We start from the raw sequence: 20,729 nt of genomic DNA, 5'->3' as shown, positions 1-20,729 counted from the left end.
ACCCCAGCCTTCTGTCACGGTTTAAACCCCAGCTGGCAATTAAGTACCAGGAAGAAAATAACCATTCCAGCCAAAACCAGGACACCCTCCAATTATCTTTAGCCAAGTATCCAAAGTTGGGCAAAGGGTTGCATTCCACAATAAGGGGAACTCATCCTTCCCATTTTTGTTTGGCAAGATCTGCAGGTTCTTGTAGCATTTAATGCATCAATTTAAGCTTGCTGTACATTGTCAACATTATTCCACAACTGTGCAGAATAGTTTATTTTCTTTTATATGATGAAAAGTAGGCCAATTCTGGATAACACCCTGAATGTGCACTGAATCTTCCAGCACATTTTAAATACGTGTGTATAAATACATCATTTTGTGGTAGAACACCCAGAAAGGAATACAAGACTAATTCTTGTATGTTTACAAAAGACAGATTAAGGATAATCTGTGAAGACAAAAGACCACCAGATGTCAGTCTAGTTCTAGGCAGAGAAGAGATCTGCAGATGAGAACTAAATGGAGACGAACCCCCACTAAAAAGCAACATAATTCTTCCCTATTATGGTTTATTTTCCAGCACAAGCCATCCCCACTCTTGCACAATTCCTGTTGCATCCAACTGGCCACAAGAACTGGATACTTCTGAGCATTTAAAATTGGAAGACTGGTATCCACATCCTCCCTTACAGGTTGGGAGGGGCATTCCCAGCACTGTATCCCGTTACTTATGAGTACAAGAGAGGATGTACTGTCTACCTTGTCTCCTCTTTCCATACAGTCAGCTCTTAGCACCACAGTGTTTGTAGGCTCCAGGGACACTTAGTTAAGGATACCCAAACCCTGGGAGAAGCAGCATATGGGTCTTCTGAGCCAAAGATCTACAGAACAACCCAACAGATTCATTGAAGGCTGAGTGGTAGGGCTCAGTCTAAAAGCTACCACTAAACTAGAAAATAGTGTTTCCCACAACCAGGAGGACTTTTCCCTAAGCCATTTTTCTTCCTTCTTGCATCCTCAGTAAATTCAAGGAGGAAAAACCACAGACAGTTCAATGTAGCACTCAGACAGAAACAGTGAGGCAATGTACTGATTCTATCACAGAATTCAGGAAATAAAGCTGAGCTTGCTGGAGTCATCAAGGACCTAAAGAACAACTGAACAGATGGGACAAAAATTTTATGTTCTTAAACTCTGTATTCTTCTTGAGTTGATGTCTGCCCCCAGCAAACACATACCACAAGCACACATCACAGAGGAATTACACTAGAATGATACATTAGAAGCATATCTGATTGCAGATGTTATCCAGGTATAAAATTACTAATCCAAATTTAAAAACTAGAAGAAGGTAGCAAAAAAACAAGTCTAATTCAGGAGAGGATTCTTACCTTGTGCTTGGGGCACCTCACTGAGAAATTCTCTTCGTTTAGTAAACAATCTAAAGGAGGAGAAGACAGAAACTTATTACTTTTTAAATGAAAACCAACTTGAATAATACATCCCGTGTTAATCTTGCCTCACAGGTATAAATTTTTCATTCAAAGATCTCTTATAGGAATACTACGTTATTAGAAGGTTCATCCCCTTCCACCCCCAAAGTTTTAGCAAACAAAATTGCTCAACACCCCAAGTGACAATGTTGCCCAGATTACCAAGCATTCCTGGTTTTCCCGATGCTCTGTATGCAGTAAGAATCATAACAGCAAATCTACAAATCCTGTGCCCCAATCCCATTCAGCTTTTCCAAACTTCTTTGCTTCAGCACAACGAAGATAGACACATTCATCCAACTTGAACAGACGATCCCTGTTTTTCATAGCAAAATCATTGCCTTTCATCCTTACCCCAAGGCCCTGCCAACATCAGGGGGAGAAGGGGTGTGTGTCTCTAGATATGGGTGTATACAGCTTATCTGCAATCCCACTGTGACACTATGTCTGGTAGTCAGGTCACTCATGCTGCTCTTGGATCTGCTTCCATGACTCATATATGTGAAGCTTCTATGATCTACAAAATAGTTTAATTAATGATTTAAACCTATTGCAAAAAGTGGGGCACCTATATAGGATTGCTTATTTAGGAACAAATTAAGCAATACTGCCATTTGAAAAGCATTTCTTTAGCAGCACTGCCAGTCTAAGAGTTGTTTCTCCTCTCATACCCCCTCCCAGACTACACCTCTGAGGGATGAGTCGGTTTCCAGAACTCCAGCTGAGGGAAAAAGCAGCACTCCCCTCAGAGCGTTCAGCTGCCTCCCCTGGGCACCCTGAACTGCAGGGTCACCTCTCAACCTGCCCAAATGTCTGACGTTGTTCAGTTCCAGCCGCCTCCCCCACGGGAGACAGGCTGACCCAGCACTACCACCACACCAGTAGGGCCAAGCACCACCACCCCCTCAGCGTGACCAACACCGATCGGGAGAATTCAGCAAGGTGCTCACGACCTCCTGTCTGCTCCAACCTACCCCAACAGCTCGCAAGTGAAGAAGCACAATGGTAAATAAAATGTGCTAATTTAAAATGCTCTTAAGTATGTAGCATAACCAGTGCTACCTGCTGTTTCAATCTGCTGGAAGAGTTTAGCAGACAGCAGGAGACTGGAACTAAAGCTTGAGGGAAAAGCTTTCTAGATACCCAGGCTTTGGCAGAGCATCCCTCTGCTATGAAATGCCTATGTTTCAACACGAATGCCTCTGGCCTGAATCAAAGGGAAACAGCATGCAATGGGCTAAGTTACTGGAGAGATTTTAGGAAAGGGGAGTAAAACCCTCAGTCCTGCCACAGATAATTTCAAATGCGGCATTAGCAAATCACAGGAAATAAATAAAATGTTTTCTCATTATAAGGGCAGGAATCGTACATTTAGTCTACAGCATGAATTATCACTGCATAATACAGCAATCATCAAAAATATACAGAGCAATCATAAAAACATACACAGTATGTTAGAACAGGATGGAGTTTTCTTCTTTCTTGGAAACTCAGCATCGGTAATGAATGCAGTTCTCTAGCTAGTACATCAGAAAGGAAGATTGTACAAGGACCAGAAAGAACTGCCAGAAACCTTGTACCTCATGCCTGATCTGTGATGGAGCTCAATTTCTTACTAAGATCAGCATTTTTGTTGCAAATACTAATAGCAGATCCAATTAATAGCATTTTTTTTGTTTCTATTAAAGGACAACTATGAAAAATTTCATCAGTATACTGTAGAAAATCATCTGAATACCAATAAGGCAGAAATTGTTCATCATTACAAAGCTGGCCTGGATTGTGGTTAGCAGTTCCAAGTATTTTATATCACAGATTACAATTCATCATGAAGTCAGCAGACGCATAGCTATGATCAGCTCATTGTGGCAGAAAGGGAAAAGAACTGAGACTTGTCCTTGTTTGCACAGATTTTTCTCCATAAAGTAGTCAGGGAAAACCTAAAACATTTTTAATAGAAGCAATTATTCTTCTGTAAGCTTCATACCTTGTCTCACCCTCTCTGTTCTGCCCGTTACTCATCTTTAATGCTACTTGGGAAGACACAGGATTTCTATCCTCTGAAATTCCATTTCATTTTGCTTTTCCTAATTTACAGTCAAAAATCTTTTTTAAGTGGAACTGCCTACGATACATGTTGTGGGGACAAGTGTGCTACAACCATCAGGATCTGACTCCAGGTGGGGAGGAACAAGCAGAGGGAGAGGATATAAAATTTCAGAAAACAAAGATCCTGTTTCCATGGAGATATCCCTAGGACTAAGTTATCTTGAGACATCAGAGGCTCTTCATAAATTTGGACAGACAAAAGCCAAATACACACAATGTTAACCACAGTCATCTCCATACAAAAATTACTTAAGTGGCACTACTGATCTTGATTTTTATGCAAATGGATAAGAAATATTCAGCTCTCTTACACCCTATACTGCCAGAGATTATTTTCTATGAAAGGAGATTAAAAGAAAGGCTGAATTAGGCTATATAAAAACATCCATATGTACAAACTGGCAACTTATGAAGCCATGTGCCTTGCATAGCAGTCAATTAGCAACAGTGGTGCAAAGCCTGGCTCCTCACCAGGGTGGGATTGGAAATCGACCGCTGGCACAGAAGCCGGAGCCCAGGTCACACCACGGGACCAGCCTTCGGTGCTGCAAGAAACTGGAGTCATTTTGACATATTCCATCCTCCAGCCCTTTCCCAAAAACCTGCTGCCTTTCAAATGAGGCACAGTAACTGACAGGGGACTAACTTCTAACTCACACAGATGCAAGGGTAGAAACATGCTTTAGCTCACGCTGCAACTTCCTCGGAATACGACGTGAATACTTCATCTCAGTGAAGGCATGGTCACTTCCAGGGATGCTACAGCAACTCAAACACCAAGTGTGTATGACTCCATATACCCTAAAAAACACTCCAGCAAGTGTTTTCTGCCCCTTTTTTTTTTTTAAGATACAAAACCAGTCATACATATTCCAAAAGCCTGAAAGCCCTTGTAAGTGTCAACACAAATTTCTGAGGATTCAGAACAGATCTGTGACAAATCCTAAATAAAGCAAGGTGGCACCATCCTTCAAAAGCAGGATGGTTGACTTCAAATGAAACTACCACTGAGCTCAAGGAACTTCAGAAATACCCATATCTGATTCACTACAGGAAAGACAGTAGCACTGCATAACGAATAAAAAGGGTTTATAGTCAGACAGCAGGCTGAGGAAAGAAAATAATGCTGATTTGTTTCTCAAGGAAGCCTGAATTTTCTGCTTGGCCATAAATGAAAATCAAGTCTTATTCCATATAGCTTGTTTATATCTTTTACACAGACTTATTGGAAGAGTGTCTATAGATTAAGATGGCTTGATTACACCCACAGATAAAAACAACTGCAAACAAGGTCTTTTACTGTCACACCATCAGGCTGAAATTTTGAACGCTGAGAATCTACTTCAAGCTGGGGCTCTTTTATTTGTTTTGGTTGAAAACTTCAGCTACAGCAGCCCAATGATTTCCTTAAAACTTTTTCTTGGAAAAAAAGTTATACTGCCCATGTTAAACATCCCAGGAATTTTTCTCTGAAAAGCTCTACCACATCCTGCTTTTCAGTAGGACCTGAATTTTAGCTAAAGCATGCCCTTGCCAGCTACCACAAAATTAGCAAATATAAACTTCTTGAAAGGAGAAAGGGGGATTTTCATGTGCACATCCTCAGGAGAGGCTTCTTAGATTTTAGCTAGGTCCTTCAAAAATTCCACCAAGTATACTTCTGTTTGGGGGTGAGGTCTTTCCTGTAAATGAGCCTCTGCCCTCAGACTTCAGCAACAGACCCAAAAGCACTGAAGCTGTCAGGGGGCATTTCTAAGGCTCAAGTGACCTGAAGGAAGAAAGTGACCATTTCAAAACTGCACAATGGGGAGCACTAGTCCAGAAGGCAGAAGTGAAAACATTACTGAGAAAGGCAATCAAACTGCAGAAAGAATGAAGGCTAGTACGGTAAGGAGACCCATGTTACTAGAAGTCAGGAGTGAGGAACTATGGATGAGTGCCAGCAGGAGGCTAAGACCAAATGAGGACTGATTCAGCCAGAAGAATGGAGACTAAGAACTATTGGGATAGTTCTAAGAACTATTGGGATAGAAGATAAAGGACAATATGCAAGAACGAACCAGGACTAGCAGAGTTTGGTGTATCAAGGAGCTAAGTTAGGAGAACCAAACAGGAATAAGAAAGCCCAGAGAGGAAAAATAGCTAGGAGCAAGAAAGGAGAAGAGGAGGTGAGGTAAGAGCAGAGAGTAAGAAGCCAAGCTAGAAAACTGGACAAAGGAAAAGTCAGAAAGGAGTAGGATGAATTGGGTCTTACAAAGACACTGGAATAAGAAATTTGTGAAGAGGAGCCTGAGACCAACTAGATAAAAGGCCTGTGGCTGATATGAAGAACTAGAGGGGAGAACATATCAGACATACAGACTGAAGAAACAGAAAGGAAAATGTATGAAAAAACCCCCGAAGAAGTCTTTGTTCTCACTAAATCATACTCTTCCTGGGGTGAAACCAGGGACTCACCAGTTTTACCAACTCCTCTGCTATTTTTTAAATATGTTTGTGAAACTCACATTCCAAGTATCCCATCTCCATGCAGCTCTTGCAATTTATTACTGCCGTATTACTCAAAGGAGGGAAATTAGCTTGCAATTGTGCTCTCTGACAGATGGCCACATGATAATGTGATGTCTCATAACAAAATTGAAAGAAAATGAAGTAAGCATAGCCTTGGAAGTTGAACACAAAAAGCTACTCCAAAAAAATCTCAGAGGTTGCAAGTCAAGAAAGAAGTGAAAAAAATCCAAATTTAATCTAGCCCATTTCTACATATTATATAGTAGACAAATTATATTAGATTTAATATGGACTAAATAGTGTAATTATATGCTAGGTTTTGTACACAACACTGCCTCTTCCATGCATGACACAGAACTGCTCTTGGAAATCAGTCATGATTGTACAGTGTATTTGTCATCTGGAGGATCCTACCGCATTTGCTTAAGTGGAGTAGAGTTAATGAAGGTATATCTGAAGAAAAAGAACAATATATTCCTTTTGATACCTGTATTTAGAATGCAGAAAATGCTACATACTGTATCTAGTAAAACAAGGATTCAAATTAAGCACTCCAAACTACTGGGAACATTCACTATAATTTATTTTGGCTTTTTCATGATATTAAAAAGGGCAGGTCATAAACCAGAAACAAATACATACTAAACACAATTTATGAATGCAAATCCACCTGACGATTGTGTGTCTGCAACATATGGTACATAAAAAAGTTTGTTAGTGTTCACGAAACTCTTAGGCATGACAAACACAGAAAATTTCCTGGTTCTACTTTCAGAACTGAGAAGGAATCATATGCAGTAAGCACGATACAGCATCAGCAAGGACAACCATGTTCATGAATGAGTACCCTTCATCCTACAGGGTGAGGTAGGGCCTTATGGAAACAGTGATTACTATCTTATAAGATACATTCATAAGAACCCCAAATGACACTTCCATAGACACCCTTATTTCTGGCATTTTTTTTTTTGAGTGTGTGGTTTTTGCAACCTGAATTATCATTCTTTCGCATCTTATTTCATGTAAAGTCAAGGATTCTCCATTTATACTGTGGTACTAGTAGTATTCCACCATAATACTAACTTCATAAAGCATTTCTGTTACTATAAAATGCAGATCTCCAAAAGGATGGGATTTCATGGTGAGAGGTGCAACACAGTCATCTAGAAATGAGCATACCTACTTCAAATAGTCTAACATTTGAAAAACAGCATAAAATGGGTGGTGAACAAGTGGGCTGCTCTGGAATTGGAATAACAAACAGGAAGCTTGCAATTATTTGCCAGTCAAGAGCTGTAATCTTGAATGTTACTGCCTGTTATCAGAGTAAGTTTTGTATGACAGGAGAAGTGAGTTAGAGGGGACTGAAATACTGGGGTATTATTTATTCTGAGCTGGTATTTTTTTTACCCAAGAATCAAGTTTATCTCCATGAAAAACTGTCACCCACCAACTCACAAGCCCAGGCTCATAGCTGCAGACAATGGTCTGGATGCTATTAGTTTGTTTAATGGTGAAAATTGGACCTATTCGAGAGACTGGTTGAATTGCTTCTTAGGAAGGAGAACTTTCTATTAACTTGCACCCTTTTAACACAGGGTTTCTATTTTTTGCAAGAAAAGAGCGATCAGTTCTCACACTGCAGTCAAATTTCAGTCACTGTAGCTGCATTCTCCCAAACCAGGCTTTTTCTGCACTTTCAGCTAGATTCTTTTTCATTACAAGTTCCATCTTGTCCCAGTGCATTCCCGTAGGCTGTTTATCTGATGCCGTTTCTCACCATTTATATTACTTTATCTTCACAGTAGGGTGAAAAACAGAAAGGGAATAAATTTGTAAAGTACCCCAGATTACTTAGTGTCATATGATTTGAATAAACACGAAATACAGTTAACATGTCATTTGTTCCTACCTGCATCGATGGCACAAGGGTAATGGTATCGGAAGGAGCAGCCTTTGTTGTAGCAGCCTAAGGTGGCTCCTGGTTCCTGGCAATGGGAACATTTCTGAAAGGGAAACCAAGAAATGGCAATGAAGATTGCAATCATCTTTCTGAATACCTGTATTTTCCTGGGAATCAACCACATTCCAGCAAAAGTTTTTTGACTAATCACAGTGTTAGACCCTATCTTTCCACACCACACAAATAAAAGCCTTTCAAATAGGTAACAATATAACCTCTTTCAAACTACAGACTTTTCAGTTGTTCTAACCATGTAAGAGATATGAAACGCTCAGCCATTCAGAAAGAACTTGAAACACTTCGCAAAGCTGTTTTACTGGCCCACGTTTCAGTACCTGACAATGACATCAGTGTTAAAATTGGAGGAAAAAGAGCTTTTTTGGATCTGCAGCAGCTTTAAAATGAGAACTGGCATGACAAATAATGATTTATAAGACACCATTAGTGTAAAAGTAATTTGGTTACACCATTTTCATTATCAGTAGCAGCTGAAGAAGATCAAGGCCAAGTTGAACACTTTTTCACAGGTGATCAGAAAAGGTTTATCTGGAGCAGGAGAAGATGCCATGATGGGAAAACACTTTATCATCACAGAAATGGCACATCTCCAAAAGAAGCACTTGCAGTGCTACAAGGATGCTCATACAATTATTGTCAAAGTAGCTCAGACTCATCTGATGACCACATTCAATTTTCATTAGTTAAATCCCATTAGCTCAACTAGTCAATGATGTATTTAACCATAATATCAGACAGATGGAAATGCAGCAGAATGAAAGCCATTTACTTCATCTTGAATGACTTAAGGAATGACCTAAGGAAGTAAGCCTAGAGTGCATCTCATTCAGACAGCAATTTTATTTCTTGAATGTACATAGTAACTGATTTCTGTTAACTAATCTAAGATTCTGATGAAAACTGATTTCTGACAGGTTGACATTTTTCCTTTCTAAAAAGATACAGCCACATCTGGCAGAATTCACCAAATGCTAAGAGCCTGCTACTATTTAAAAATTAAAATGCAAATAAATTACTGGCAGAAAAAGAAAAGACAACCTACAATAACTTTTGAGTCATACTTAAGAAACATGGGAATTTTGTTTATTCTGGTGAACAACACCACAAGGCCTCATATAACTGGTACAGTTCACCTTGAGTTTAGGCTGTGAGAAGCTGCCTTCGGTCACTGACTGCACACAGTGAGCTGATGACACGATCTACAAACTCTTTTCCTATTGGAAAAGCTGGTGTCAAACTACATGTGTTCTATTAAGGCAATCAGCAAGCTACACCTGTAGAGCACGGAACAGATGTGCTCGACCCAGCAGTGCACCTGGCACCGGACAAAGCACGGGTTTCTCACCACACGGGGAGGCTCATCTGCCAAGGCGGCCACATCCACTAGATCACGCTCATTCACATCTCTGATCAGCATACATCTTGCAGTGGGGATCTGGAGAATAGATGTGGCCAAAGCTAACAGCCACAGCACAGTTCCTCACTCTGCATAGCAAACAGGGGTTTGATTACAGTATTTCCAAAACCACTGAGAATATCTGACAGGAATATCTTCCTAGTATTCTGTGCTATGCAGAGATGACTATAGTTTGTATTTAAATGACTGAGTGAAGATGAAAGCAAAACTAGCTCCAGCCATAAACCAGGTGGCCCTCTTCAAATCAAAGCAGATGCGACTAAGAGAAAAGCTTGTGAGACGTCAGTTCTCGTGACATCTACAACTGCAGGCTTGAATAACGCCTTCTCTTTTCGGGTATGCCAAAGCATCCGGAGCCTGATCTTCAGCACTCCCTACTAAACTGTGTCTATCTTCTAAGCACTGAATGTGTGTCATGACAAACTACTGCAGTATTTACGATGTAAGGGAAGTGTCCCAAAGGCCTAGAAAGAGACATGCAAGCAGCTTATTTTTGCCTGTCAGAACATGAATGTTAGTTTCCAAAGATAAAAAAAAAAAAAGTCTAAACCAATATCGAAATGCACACCAACATATACGGACTGCTAGCCAAACTGCAATGTAATTCACTCTCCCAAGGGAGTAAAACCAAGTTTTATCCATAGAGAATGTTTTTTCCTGGCTATGAAGTCAACTCCAGAAGGGTATTATGTACTGGCAATAGTCCAAGATTCACCTATGCCAAGTACTCATGAAGTGCAGTCTGAGGAGTTCTGAACCAGAGCTCTTTACCTGTATGCTTTATTCTTGCTTTTAGATATGGCTGACTGAGATTAATCATTCTAAGAGGACAGAACCCAAATTGACTATTCTTTTTGAACGCAGATATGAATTTCTAGTTTTGTTCCTAAGAGGCATTCTGTCCCCCCCACTTTACCTCATCTTTTAAGTACCATCACACCGTTGCAACAGAAGGTCATTCTTCCCCAGAACACTGTGTCCTGTACAAAGCACTCAATAAGAGCATAGGAACTACAGCAGCAAAGATTAAACTGCAGCTGTATAAAATATTTCTTAACACTAAAAAGGCATGTCTTAAGAGTGCATTGTGTGACACAACTGAAAACAAGACCCCTAGCAAAATTTTTTACACTTTTCCAAAAGTTAATTTATTCTTTGAACTTCTTCTTTGCTGCATCTAACATGGTCCACGTTGCTATTCTGAAACTTACAGCAAAAACATGACAGGCATTTTGCCGAATTTTCAACAGAGAATGGGTACGGAATGCTTTCAAATTGGTTGTAGTTAGGAGTGATTAGACAGTGAAAGTGGGTAGGTAAGGTGCCAGGGCATGAGCACCAAGCCTTCGTTTCCCCTTTTTTCAGTCTGGCAGATCAATTGAGATTTTTACCAAGGTTACCTGCAGCTACACACCCACAATAGCAATTCCCCAGAGGACTACTATGCCATTGACGGCTCAAGGCAGAGATCATCTGCTGCTGCTGGCTCCCCTGCTGCTGAACAAGTCTCCATTCTGGCAGATGCTTCTGCTTTTCACAAGCCACTGACAGTCTAATGGCCCCATTTCTTCTACCTCCCGGGACCCTCGACCATCTGCTGCTTTCCGGGGAAGCTGAGGGAACCACATACACAATAACTACTCTTTTCTTTTGAGTTGTTCCTTCTTGACACACCACAGAGTGACTGCACAAAGCAGACACACTACAAAGCTGCATGGTTCTAAAACATCTTATGAGTCTATCACCTAATCTTTGAAAGACACTATCATCATGTAATGCCACATGGTTTCCAAATACACCCAGGTGTTTCCATAAAGACAGAATAAAGTGCTTAAAAAATTCTGGATGGTCTCAGTCTTCTTTTACAAGACACTGCTGCTGTGCTTTAAAAGGTAAAAAGATGCATAGTTCCTACTGGTACTTTCTGTGGTTTTGGTTAGAACCCTTATCTTATGAATTTATGTACACTACAGCTAGTAAACATTCTAAAACCAAAATAAAACCACAGAACTTCCTACAGGAAATGTGTGAATTGGGCATAATGACCACTAATCATTCTCTTTGGTCCATGAGCATATTTTCACCCAAACTCCACCATCCAACAGCCATTTGCCAGCAGATGGTAGCAGCCTGCTTGTCACTTGTAAAGGAATTATAGCATTCTTAGCCAGGGAAACAGCACTCAAGCTCTCAAGGGAAGAGAAATTCCTTTTGCTCAGTAAGCAGCCTGCTTAACCTCCCCTGCTTGAAAGAGCTGAAGGCTGGTACTTGGAGTGTGCTCCCAATGGGAGGTGCCAATGGATAGTAATCATTGCCAGGCATCTAATCAACTCTTGGCCTAAATTAAAAAAAAAAAAAAGAAGAAAAAAGAAAAAAAAGAAAAAAGAGACCACACAGTGAAGATTGATTCAGAGGTCCTATCTCCACAATTCATCTCTGGCCACAAGGCACATATATCTCACTTAGAATAGGCTGGAGAGACTGAAAAGTGCCATTTAGAAAAGACACTCCATCCCTTGAACTAAATTATCAATAGTATTAGAGCCAGATACATTGTCTCTACCTCTCCACGCTATTAGCAGCCCATTTCTTCTTTGCTACAGCTCATCATTCTCTGTCTACCAAAATGAAGTAACACCCAACCTGGAAGTGTGAAGAGCTGGGGGACAGCTACCACAGCAGCAGCAGAGTGGCTCTGATTCATTTAAAATGCTCCACCATCTACCAGCTATATTTCTTTTGCTTTAAGGTCGGCTTTCCTCCCCTTGAAAATTGTATTCTTTCACTACTAAAAAGAGTAGACTCAAAATTCTGATACCACACTGCTGTACATAAATAAATAGGAGTCTGTCTTTTGAGTACATTTTTTTGCTTTCCTCAGATTTGTTCCCAACTCCACATAGGTGTTAAAACAAACATGCCCTGAGCTACCTACCTACCAACCTATCTTCTTCCTCCCAACCAAGCACAAGTCTTAGGCTTGTGAAAGAAGTGCCCCAAGCTGCTCAACTAAAACACTCACCTCCTCGCTTTGGCTCTGCACTGACAGGGATGATACTGGAGTACTGGTATCCTACTGGTGGGAGGATGGGAGCCGCCAGCAAGCCCTTCCAACATATTCTGGGCAGCCACAGGAGCAGTTGCTTAGAAGCAGAAATTAATTGCTTCTGCCTAACACTAATATAAGGTGTTTTCAGACAACTTCTCCACTGTCTTTCTTGCTGAACAATTAGCAAGCCAGTTTAAGCAAGGACATTCACGACAGATGCAACTGTATCATATTTTCTACTGTCTATAATCCAAAGAGCCTTTTCTTGCTGATGAGTTTCTTCTTTTACTTTGCTCACCTGCGCCCCACACCCAGACCTCACTCTGATCTCCTCTCTTCCAATGACCAGTTTTCCTTTGCTCTTTGTTTTCTTTTTCCTTTCCTTTGTTTTCCTTCTCCTTTGCTTTGTTTTCCAAGCATTTCCTTGTTTTTTCCCCTTCTTGCATACCAGTGTCAACAGTGCATAAGTGGAATAAAATGGAAAGCAACAACTGAAGGTTACTAACAAAGAAAGGCAAGCAAAAAATAAAATATATGCGGCATTAATTAATATAGGTACAAGTCTTTGCTTTACATGTTATACGCATTTTTCATACTCTCTCCTTCGTCTGTTTAAATGGTAAGCTTTTAGGAAAATAATTGCTTCCGTATAATTGCACTGCACAAATGCAGATGTAAGATAATGAGGATTTCAGAGTCAGCTGCAATATTAGGAAGGAGGGCCTTCTGACTATTTCTGATTAAACAGTTGGCAGGCTCGGCAGAGGCTTGGATTTAATATTCAGGCGAAAGGGCAACAGAAGCAGCAGGCAGCCGCATTCTCTTTCCTGGAAAGCGGGATGCAGAGAGAGAACTTACTCCAATAAGCTACAAGAAAAGCTAAAAAAATATTTGTACTGCTTGCCACGGGAGAAAGAAATAAGTGATTTTGGAACACTGCTGCAAAAAGGGACTGAGATGAATAAAGTGTGGGGGGGAAGATATTTTTAGGAAACAGGAGAGGAAAAGAGCACTTTCACTCTGATGTGCAGATTCTGGTTAATGAAAAAACTGGCTCATGTGAGTGGGGCTAGAGATAACAACTAGTACTGAAAGATACAGAATTATTAGTTTCCATTTCCTGACAAACAATTTTAAGCTATCAAAAATACAGGCAGAGAATATCAGTAAAATGAACCCCACAATTATAAAGGTAAAACCCTTTAAACTGGCATTATAAAAAGGTATCTCTTCCCAAAGACGATATACTCCTGAAGCAAGCAAATCAAGTAAATAATACAGAAAACTAGTCTTGAAGTAAAATTGGGCAGCTATCTTCAAGTCAAGAAACAAAGGACAAATTTAGATTCCAAGATTTCAGCAAACAGACAAATCAATGATCTGGAAGATGCCATACTAATAAAGCTGCATTAGGAAACACAGTTAAAAAGTCAGAACTGCAGTGCTGCACAGGCTGCTCAAGCACAAAGAGAAGCTGCAGCTCAAAATGGATGGCATGGAAAAAAAAAACCACAACAAGACATTTAAGAGCTGGAAAATGTCTTAAAAATGGAAAATCCTATTCAATACATACAAAACTGATTAAATTACCACAGAAGCACTTGAAATTAAGGACAGAGCATTTTATTTCCCTCAACTAGAAGGAAAAATAGAAAGTAACAAGAACAGAAATGTTTCGTTTTAACAAGGAATGGTTTGCGAGCAATAATTGTAAGGTCCTACGCAGACACTTAATCTATTCAACTGCACTTAAAAGAGACTCTTGAAAGGAGGGGTGAACAATAAGGTGTGAAAACTTGTGAAGGTTTTAAAATTATCCAGGGTAGTCAGATCTCAAACTAATAGTAAAAAGCTGCAAAACCATCTCACAATCTGGATAACTGTACGATAGACTGGAGATGAAAATTAACGTTGTTAAGCGCAAAGTGATATATGTGGTGAAAATATTTTCTTTATATATACACGTGATGACAGACTATAAATTAGCTTTTACTATTCATAGCAAGGTATTAGTAGTCATCCTAGACAGAAACATCATGCAATCCCTGCAACCACAAAACAAAAAAAGACAGCCAGAATATAAGCAGTTATTAAAAAAAGAAATCCATAATGAAACCAAAATCTTCATTATGTCTACCTGTTACTCTTGTAGTATCCTGACATCTTAATGTTGTGCATAGTTCTGATTACTCTATTAATAAAAGAACACAACTGATTAGAAAAAAAATGAACAGACAGACCACAGAGATAAATAACTAGGAACGTAAAGAGCTTCCATTTGAAAAAAGTCTAAGTATTTTGGAAAAGAGGTAAATGAAAGGCAATTGAGACCTACAAAATCAAATACGATGTGCATAAGGGAATGATTCTTAGCCATTTCCAAGAAGGACGAGCAGGTTTAAATGTAAAATAAATATGCTTTTTTCACTCAACTAGTAATTGAACTATAAAAGTCACTGCCCAAGATGATAAAAAGATAAGCAAGTTCAAAAACAAGTTCATCAAGGATAGGGATACCTCTGCCTGGTAAACACAGGGATACTAAAGCAACGACTCTAAAGCTGTGACTGCCGAAAGGAGGGAGAAAATATGCATTATCATTCTGCACGTGCCTGGTTTACTACAAATCTCCGAATGTACACAGTGGTGAAGAGGCAGCCATCGCTGGAGGCAGGACACCACAGCCAAACATACTTTGGCACCTGTCTGGAATGCTAGTTCTTCTGAAGACCACAAGATTGTAAAATTCCACAGTGAACAACAGAAAACCTCTGTGATTATTAAAAAGAACGCGAACACACAAAAATTGCTGTTAGGTTACAAGTTTTTAAGACTCTTCAGTCTTACCTCCATAACATGAAGGTTGAGCTAAATTGTAACACTATATAAAAGGGCTGAAATTCAATCTAAGTGATAAATTCATGTTCAGCACTCCTTACAAGCCTGTTTTCTTCACTTGGTGGAATGATCAAAGGCTTAAATGTGCATGAACATATGAGACTGGTGAAAAGCTGAGTAAGACTTGAAGGGGAGGTGAACCCTCCCTGCCTCTCAAACAATGGAAGGAGAAAAAAACCAAATGAAATAAAGACCGAGTGTAACTGAACCAGAATTGATATTAAATCCTTCAAGAGTAAACTGATAGTTAACTAAAACAGATTTAGCAAAATAACAAAACCAGTAATTTTAAATGGTGCTGAAAAAGCATGTTAATTTCAGTTAAGCAGGTTAAGTACACACCTATGTAGCCATTTCATATTTTAAAAAATATTAAAATAATACATAGACTACCAAGTCCAAGAAGCCAAGAAATGTGTAAATCTTATTTCCTTCGATGACAAACAGCTACCCTGAATGAGAGAAACATTTCAGAAAAGCACTTTTAAGTACAGAGATTTGAGTTTGTTAAAGTATGCAAGTCTAGCAGAAAAAATTATACAGTTTATGTTATCTTGACTATTCATTTGGGGAATTAAACATGCAACAATAAGTGCAATTTAGTTACAAAAAGGTCCGAAAGACAGAAAAGCAGACTAAAAAGAGGAAGAAGAAATTCAAATTTTCAAGCAGTGATTATGTGAAAAGGAGTCACAGAGTTGAGGGAACAGCATAGTAAGCAAGAGAGAGCATTTACTCCAGTTGGATTTTCTGGCAGCACTAGATTTCTTTCCCGGCCATCTTGGATACTGATTACAGGAAATACCCAAAGATACGGTGAATTTCTTTTTAGTGCAAGGCCTACCAAGTACACTATAAAACAACAGCACACAGTTACTTTAAAACAAAGCAACATCCTCATTGTAAGGGAAGAGGTTCTGGATAAATTAATTACCAGAAGCCCCCCCCCTCATCCCTGTAAAGCAGTAGCTTTGAATATCAATGTCTGGAATGCCACAAAAATGGAAAAAACCTGATGTAAACAAGAAAATGCAGTAAACTCAAGGAATTTGTTTTCAAGAGGCAAAACTGCATGACAGAATCAGTTTTTCTCTAATCAAAGAAAAAAGAGATGATGCTTAGTATTTACTAAAAGGCTCAAAGGAAAAAAAAGGACTGGCTTGTTAAGGACATAATAATCACTGTGTTATTAGGAGCAGTGAATTCAACAGAAATGAAATCTTTATAAAGGCTTAAAAATAAGGAAATGCTTTTGATCAAAGCAAATTGTAAATGGAAAATATTTTGACAAGATATTACATATCGACACAACCTGACAGGAGAAAGGGTACAGCACAAATGAGTCAGAGACTTGTAACACTGGGCAGAAATACATAATTTTCATTACCTGTAATAATCTGTGCAAGCCCTCACATAAATAGAGCCCCACCGTGCAAGACACTTTGGAAACACAGAACAAAGCGTTGGTGGATGCAAAGGGATGAAACAGCAATGGTGAGACTGAGCCAGCAGCATTGGGCAGAGTCCATCACAGCAGCAGGCTAAGCATATCCAATTATTCAGCACAAATCCCAGACAAGAAGGGCTTTGAAGAAATGCGTGAAGAAAAACAAACGTAAATGTGCAGGGTTTTGAAAGTGAAGCACTTCACTTAGGAAATTATAAAATTAGCCAGGGTGCACTGATTGGAAGAGGATCTTAAGTTCTCGAAACTGAAAGAAGAAAAAGCAGTAGGATAAGGGCAGATAAAATAATGACTTCTATTTGAGGCATAAGAAAAGAAGGTTGGCAGGTGAATGTGAAAGAAGTAGGTATGTGAAAACGACAGTTTAGCTCATCTTACTGGAAAAATAAACAATTTGTCTCTCTAGAAAAAGGGTAGCAAACAAAAATACTATTCAATACCATTAGAGAAAGAGCAAGAAGACGACAGCGCCTCCAGAAAACCGCTGAAGCAGTAGTTGGCAGCAGAGCTATAATAAGAAGTAACAAAGTGTACACCAGTATTCCTGAGGTCACTGGTGGCTGTTGCTACCACTGAGGAAAAGCAGCCAAAAATAAGCAACAACAGCAGGTGAATGAATCCAAGAGAAGAGGTAAAGGCAATGCTTGTGGAAGGAGAAATGCCTGTGAGTCAGGACACCTCTTTTTAGTGATAAGCTACCAAGTCACATATCAGTGTTTTAAAAAGAACAACAAACAAGCTCATGAACCATAGCAATAAATAATCAATCACAGTAGAGGAAAACTAGAGAAATTATTAAAACATATTGATGAAATGTCCTCAGATATAGAGGTGATCTATGTAAAATAATGTCTGCTGGCCAAAAATCTGGATGGGTTTAGACAAGAATATGTTCCTTCACTATTCAATAATCATCAGGAAAAAACCCTACAAACCATAATGATATATGTGCTACTTAAGTTGCCCATTGCAATAATAGGTACTTTTATGAATTGTAAACTGAATTTATTCAAGAATATGTGGGATTTGTAGGCTTGCCAGACACACAACACAGGAAAACATTGTATGAGCTAGCAGCACTTTAGAAGAGGCAGAAAATAAAAATAGCAGCAGTTCAAGACTGGATGGCATTCCAGCTGGATATTACAAAGCAGCTGAGGTAGTCAGTAGTCTCCTTAAAGGACAGACTTAATGTGGTTCTCCTGGAGAAGAACTTCCTCCAGCTAAGGATTAGATGTGGTTCTCCCCAGATCTGAAGGGAAAGAGGACTAATGAAGATCTTCTGGGCTCAGAACACTGCTGAATCACGGTAAAGGCAAAAACATTATCCATTTGCAAGCCACCCCTTCAGTTTTATAAATCTAGATCAATCTATACTAAGAAAAAAGGACTAGAATGAGCCATAGATTGCTAGAAATAAGTCACTGTGAAAGATCTAAGAGAAATTTCAATCTTTTTTTCACCTGAGGCAGAAATAGAAGGATATAGGCATTTTTGTTTTGTTTTTCTTTTATTCTACATAAACACATCCTCTTTGCATTCCTTATTCCTTCATCTTCTGGAGGCTCTAGCCCAAAAGCAGAAGTGGAAGTCAGCACTAAAGTCTTCTTTGTTAGACAGCTTCAGAACAGACAATTCTTCTTTTGGCATTATCCTTGAAGTTATTTGTCCAGGAAACTGAATTTATTGGTGTTCCCCAGGAAAGGGGAAAGTTTCTGCCTCTGAAAGTTTCTGCTTAGAAGAACAGTACCATGTGGCATCACTAAAGAATCCTTACGTTCCCCAATGATAACATATGACACTTCAAGGGAGGAATAATTAAAGTATAGAGTTAAGACTGCATTAAAACCTTGTAAAAGAGTTTTATGTACCTATAATGTGAGTATTGGATTTTTCTAATCTAAATGATTTCCTAAAATGAACATTAAAAAATAAAATAATGTCGGTTTTCTGGAAAGCACCAGTTATGAATTGTGTCAACTTTGAAATTTTAGCGATTCAATTTAATGTGAAGAGTTAGTCCTCCAGAAAACACTTAACAATATAAGGAATTTACATATGGTACCAGTACGTTGCTATTAGTATCTTCATCATTTTAACTTTCTACAAGAAAAGGGAAAGCTAACAGCAAAAGAATATGTAACAAAACATTTTTATTATTTTTTTTGACCCAATTCTAAGTGATACATGAACAAACTTTAAATTTAGCTTCCCCCCATTACATCTATGCAACTAAAACATGAAACCTCATATCAGCTCCCTAATATTCCAATTTAACTGAGAACAACTGACAACTTAAACATACACTGTACTTTCAGTTTTCAAAGCACCCTACAAATGTCACAAAATAAGTGGTCTTAAAGCCTGCTTTACAGAATAACTAAATGACTTGTCAAAGGCCATGCAGTCAATTTTTGACAGCACAAGCACAAAGTCTGAAAAGTTCACAGCTCTAAATCTGAACTCAAGTACGTGAACTTGCCTTTCCTCCCATGCCCACCCACCTTTTTTACTTTCCTTTGAAGTTTCACATTGAGCAGCAGTATACTTTAGAGAAAGTCCCCATTTCAGAGATTCATGCCAAGACACCCTCCTCCTCCTTCCCCTCCCCTAGCAGTATGTCTTTTATGAAGCTGGTCAGTCACCTTTAATCATCAGTAACTTTCTGAAACTTAGCAAGCATGAGTTCTCAGTAAGAATAAAGGAGTTGGAGGTGCAAGAAAAGCTGCAATTAACAGCAGTCTAGTGCAAAGTAACAACAAAACCATTTCGTGAAATGAGCAACCATGGGAAAGAGACGTACAGCAGAGTTTGGTCTCCTAAGCACAAAAGAAAACATGCAAGAAGCTAGAAATGGGGGGGGAAGTCATTAGTAAGTGAAGACTGTTCAACCAGTTTTTAACATTAACCTTTAGTATTTTCTCAAACAAAAGGAAAGCTTACTACTCAAGACAACAATCAGCTGGTTGAGATAAGACCGAAGTGTATTTATGCTACAATCAGTTGTGCAGCCAGGCCTCAGGAACACATACACAATCTATTTTACCGCTGGCAGCTCAGGTGGTGACAAACAGTGCAGCTGCAGCTGGCAGAGCCCTGAGTGGGTTGTGTGCCTCAGAACTATCTTTGTGCCTTGAGCAGGGCTGGCCAAGTCCTTGAGTTTTATGACAAGTCCTACACTGGTGTGTCTCCTCTTACCAACAGTTCAGCAAGTCTGAAGATAGATTAAGTAGATCTACACCACTGAAGTCACACCCTGAGCACTGTTAGAATTTCTCAAAAGAAACTGTAGCTACTCTACTCTTTTTAACTGACGGGAAATGTCTGCTTCAGGCTACTCCAGCTGGCAAACTAGGCCAGCAGAGGGGAGGGCGCATCCAGTCCCTAGTGCTTCTAAACTGTGGGATAATCATAATAATAAAGAAAAACCCCCTACCTTTTCATATGCCTAGACAACTAGATGGATGTACTTGCCATCAGAAATAAATACATACATTTGAGAACCATCTTAGACAAACTTTAAAACTGCACCTTTTTTTGAATTTGCTACTTTGGCTACTTAGTAATATCGTTCTGGAAAAACTTTCTATCTGAAGCCATGATCTTGATCAGGCCACTCACCTTCAAATCATTTTAAGACATCAGTTTGTTCTTGCACAACCTGCTGCCCCCTCCTACACCCAGCATTTCTCTGTATCTTTACTGACACGGAAAGTCAAGAGAGCTAGTCCAGCCAAAAAATTAGCTTGATAAAAATGGAAACTGGGAGGTGGGGGGGAATTTTCTTGGCCAGATCAGCTACCTAACTTGGTTCA

At 39.3% G+C, this 20,729-nt stretch overlaps 1 protein-coding gene across 8 annotated transcripts in view; it reads right to left on the bottom strand.

Annotated features, from left to right (window-relative positions):
* TCF20 (transcription factor 20) overlaps positions 1-20,729 on the bottom strand; it is a 130,791-nt gene that overhangs the window by 7,538 nt on the left and 102,524 nt on the right. For all 8 annotated transcript variants that reach the window (XR_004357309.1, XM_032689140.1, XM_032689134.1 and 5 more), the window contains 2 exons: positions 8,017-8,110; positions 1,383-1,432 (listed from right to left, as the gene is read on the bottom strand). Coding sequence is in view for 7 of the 8 variants with exons in the window: in XM_032689140.1 (XP_032545031.1) it covers positions 1,383-1,432; positions 8,017-8,110 (144 nt within the window). In the remaining variant the exon portion in view is untranslated. The remainder of the gene's footprint in view (positions 1-1,382; positions 1,433-8,016; positions 8,111-20,729) is intronic.

The sequence above is a fragment of the Chiroxiphia lanceolata genome, chromosome 5, assembly GCF_009829145.1.
Source record: "Chiroxiphia lanceolata isolate bChiLan1 chromosome 5, bChiLan1.pri, whole genome shotgun sequence".
Classification (NCBI taxonomy): domain Eukaryota; kingdom Metazoa; phylum Chordata; class Aves; order Passeriformes; family Pipridae; genus Chiroxiphia; species Chiroxiphia lanceolata.
This window is presented reverse-complemented; position numbering and strand designations above follow the sequence as displayed.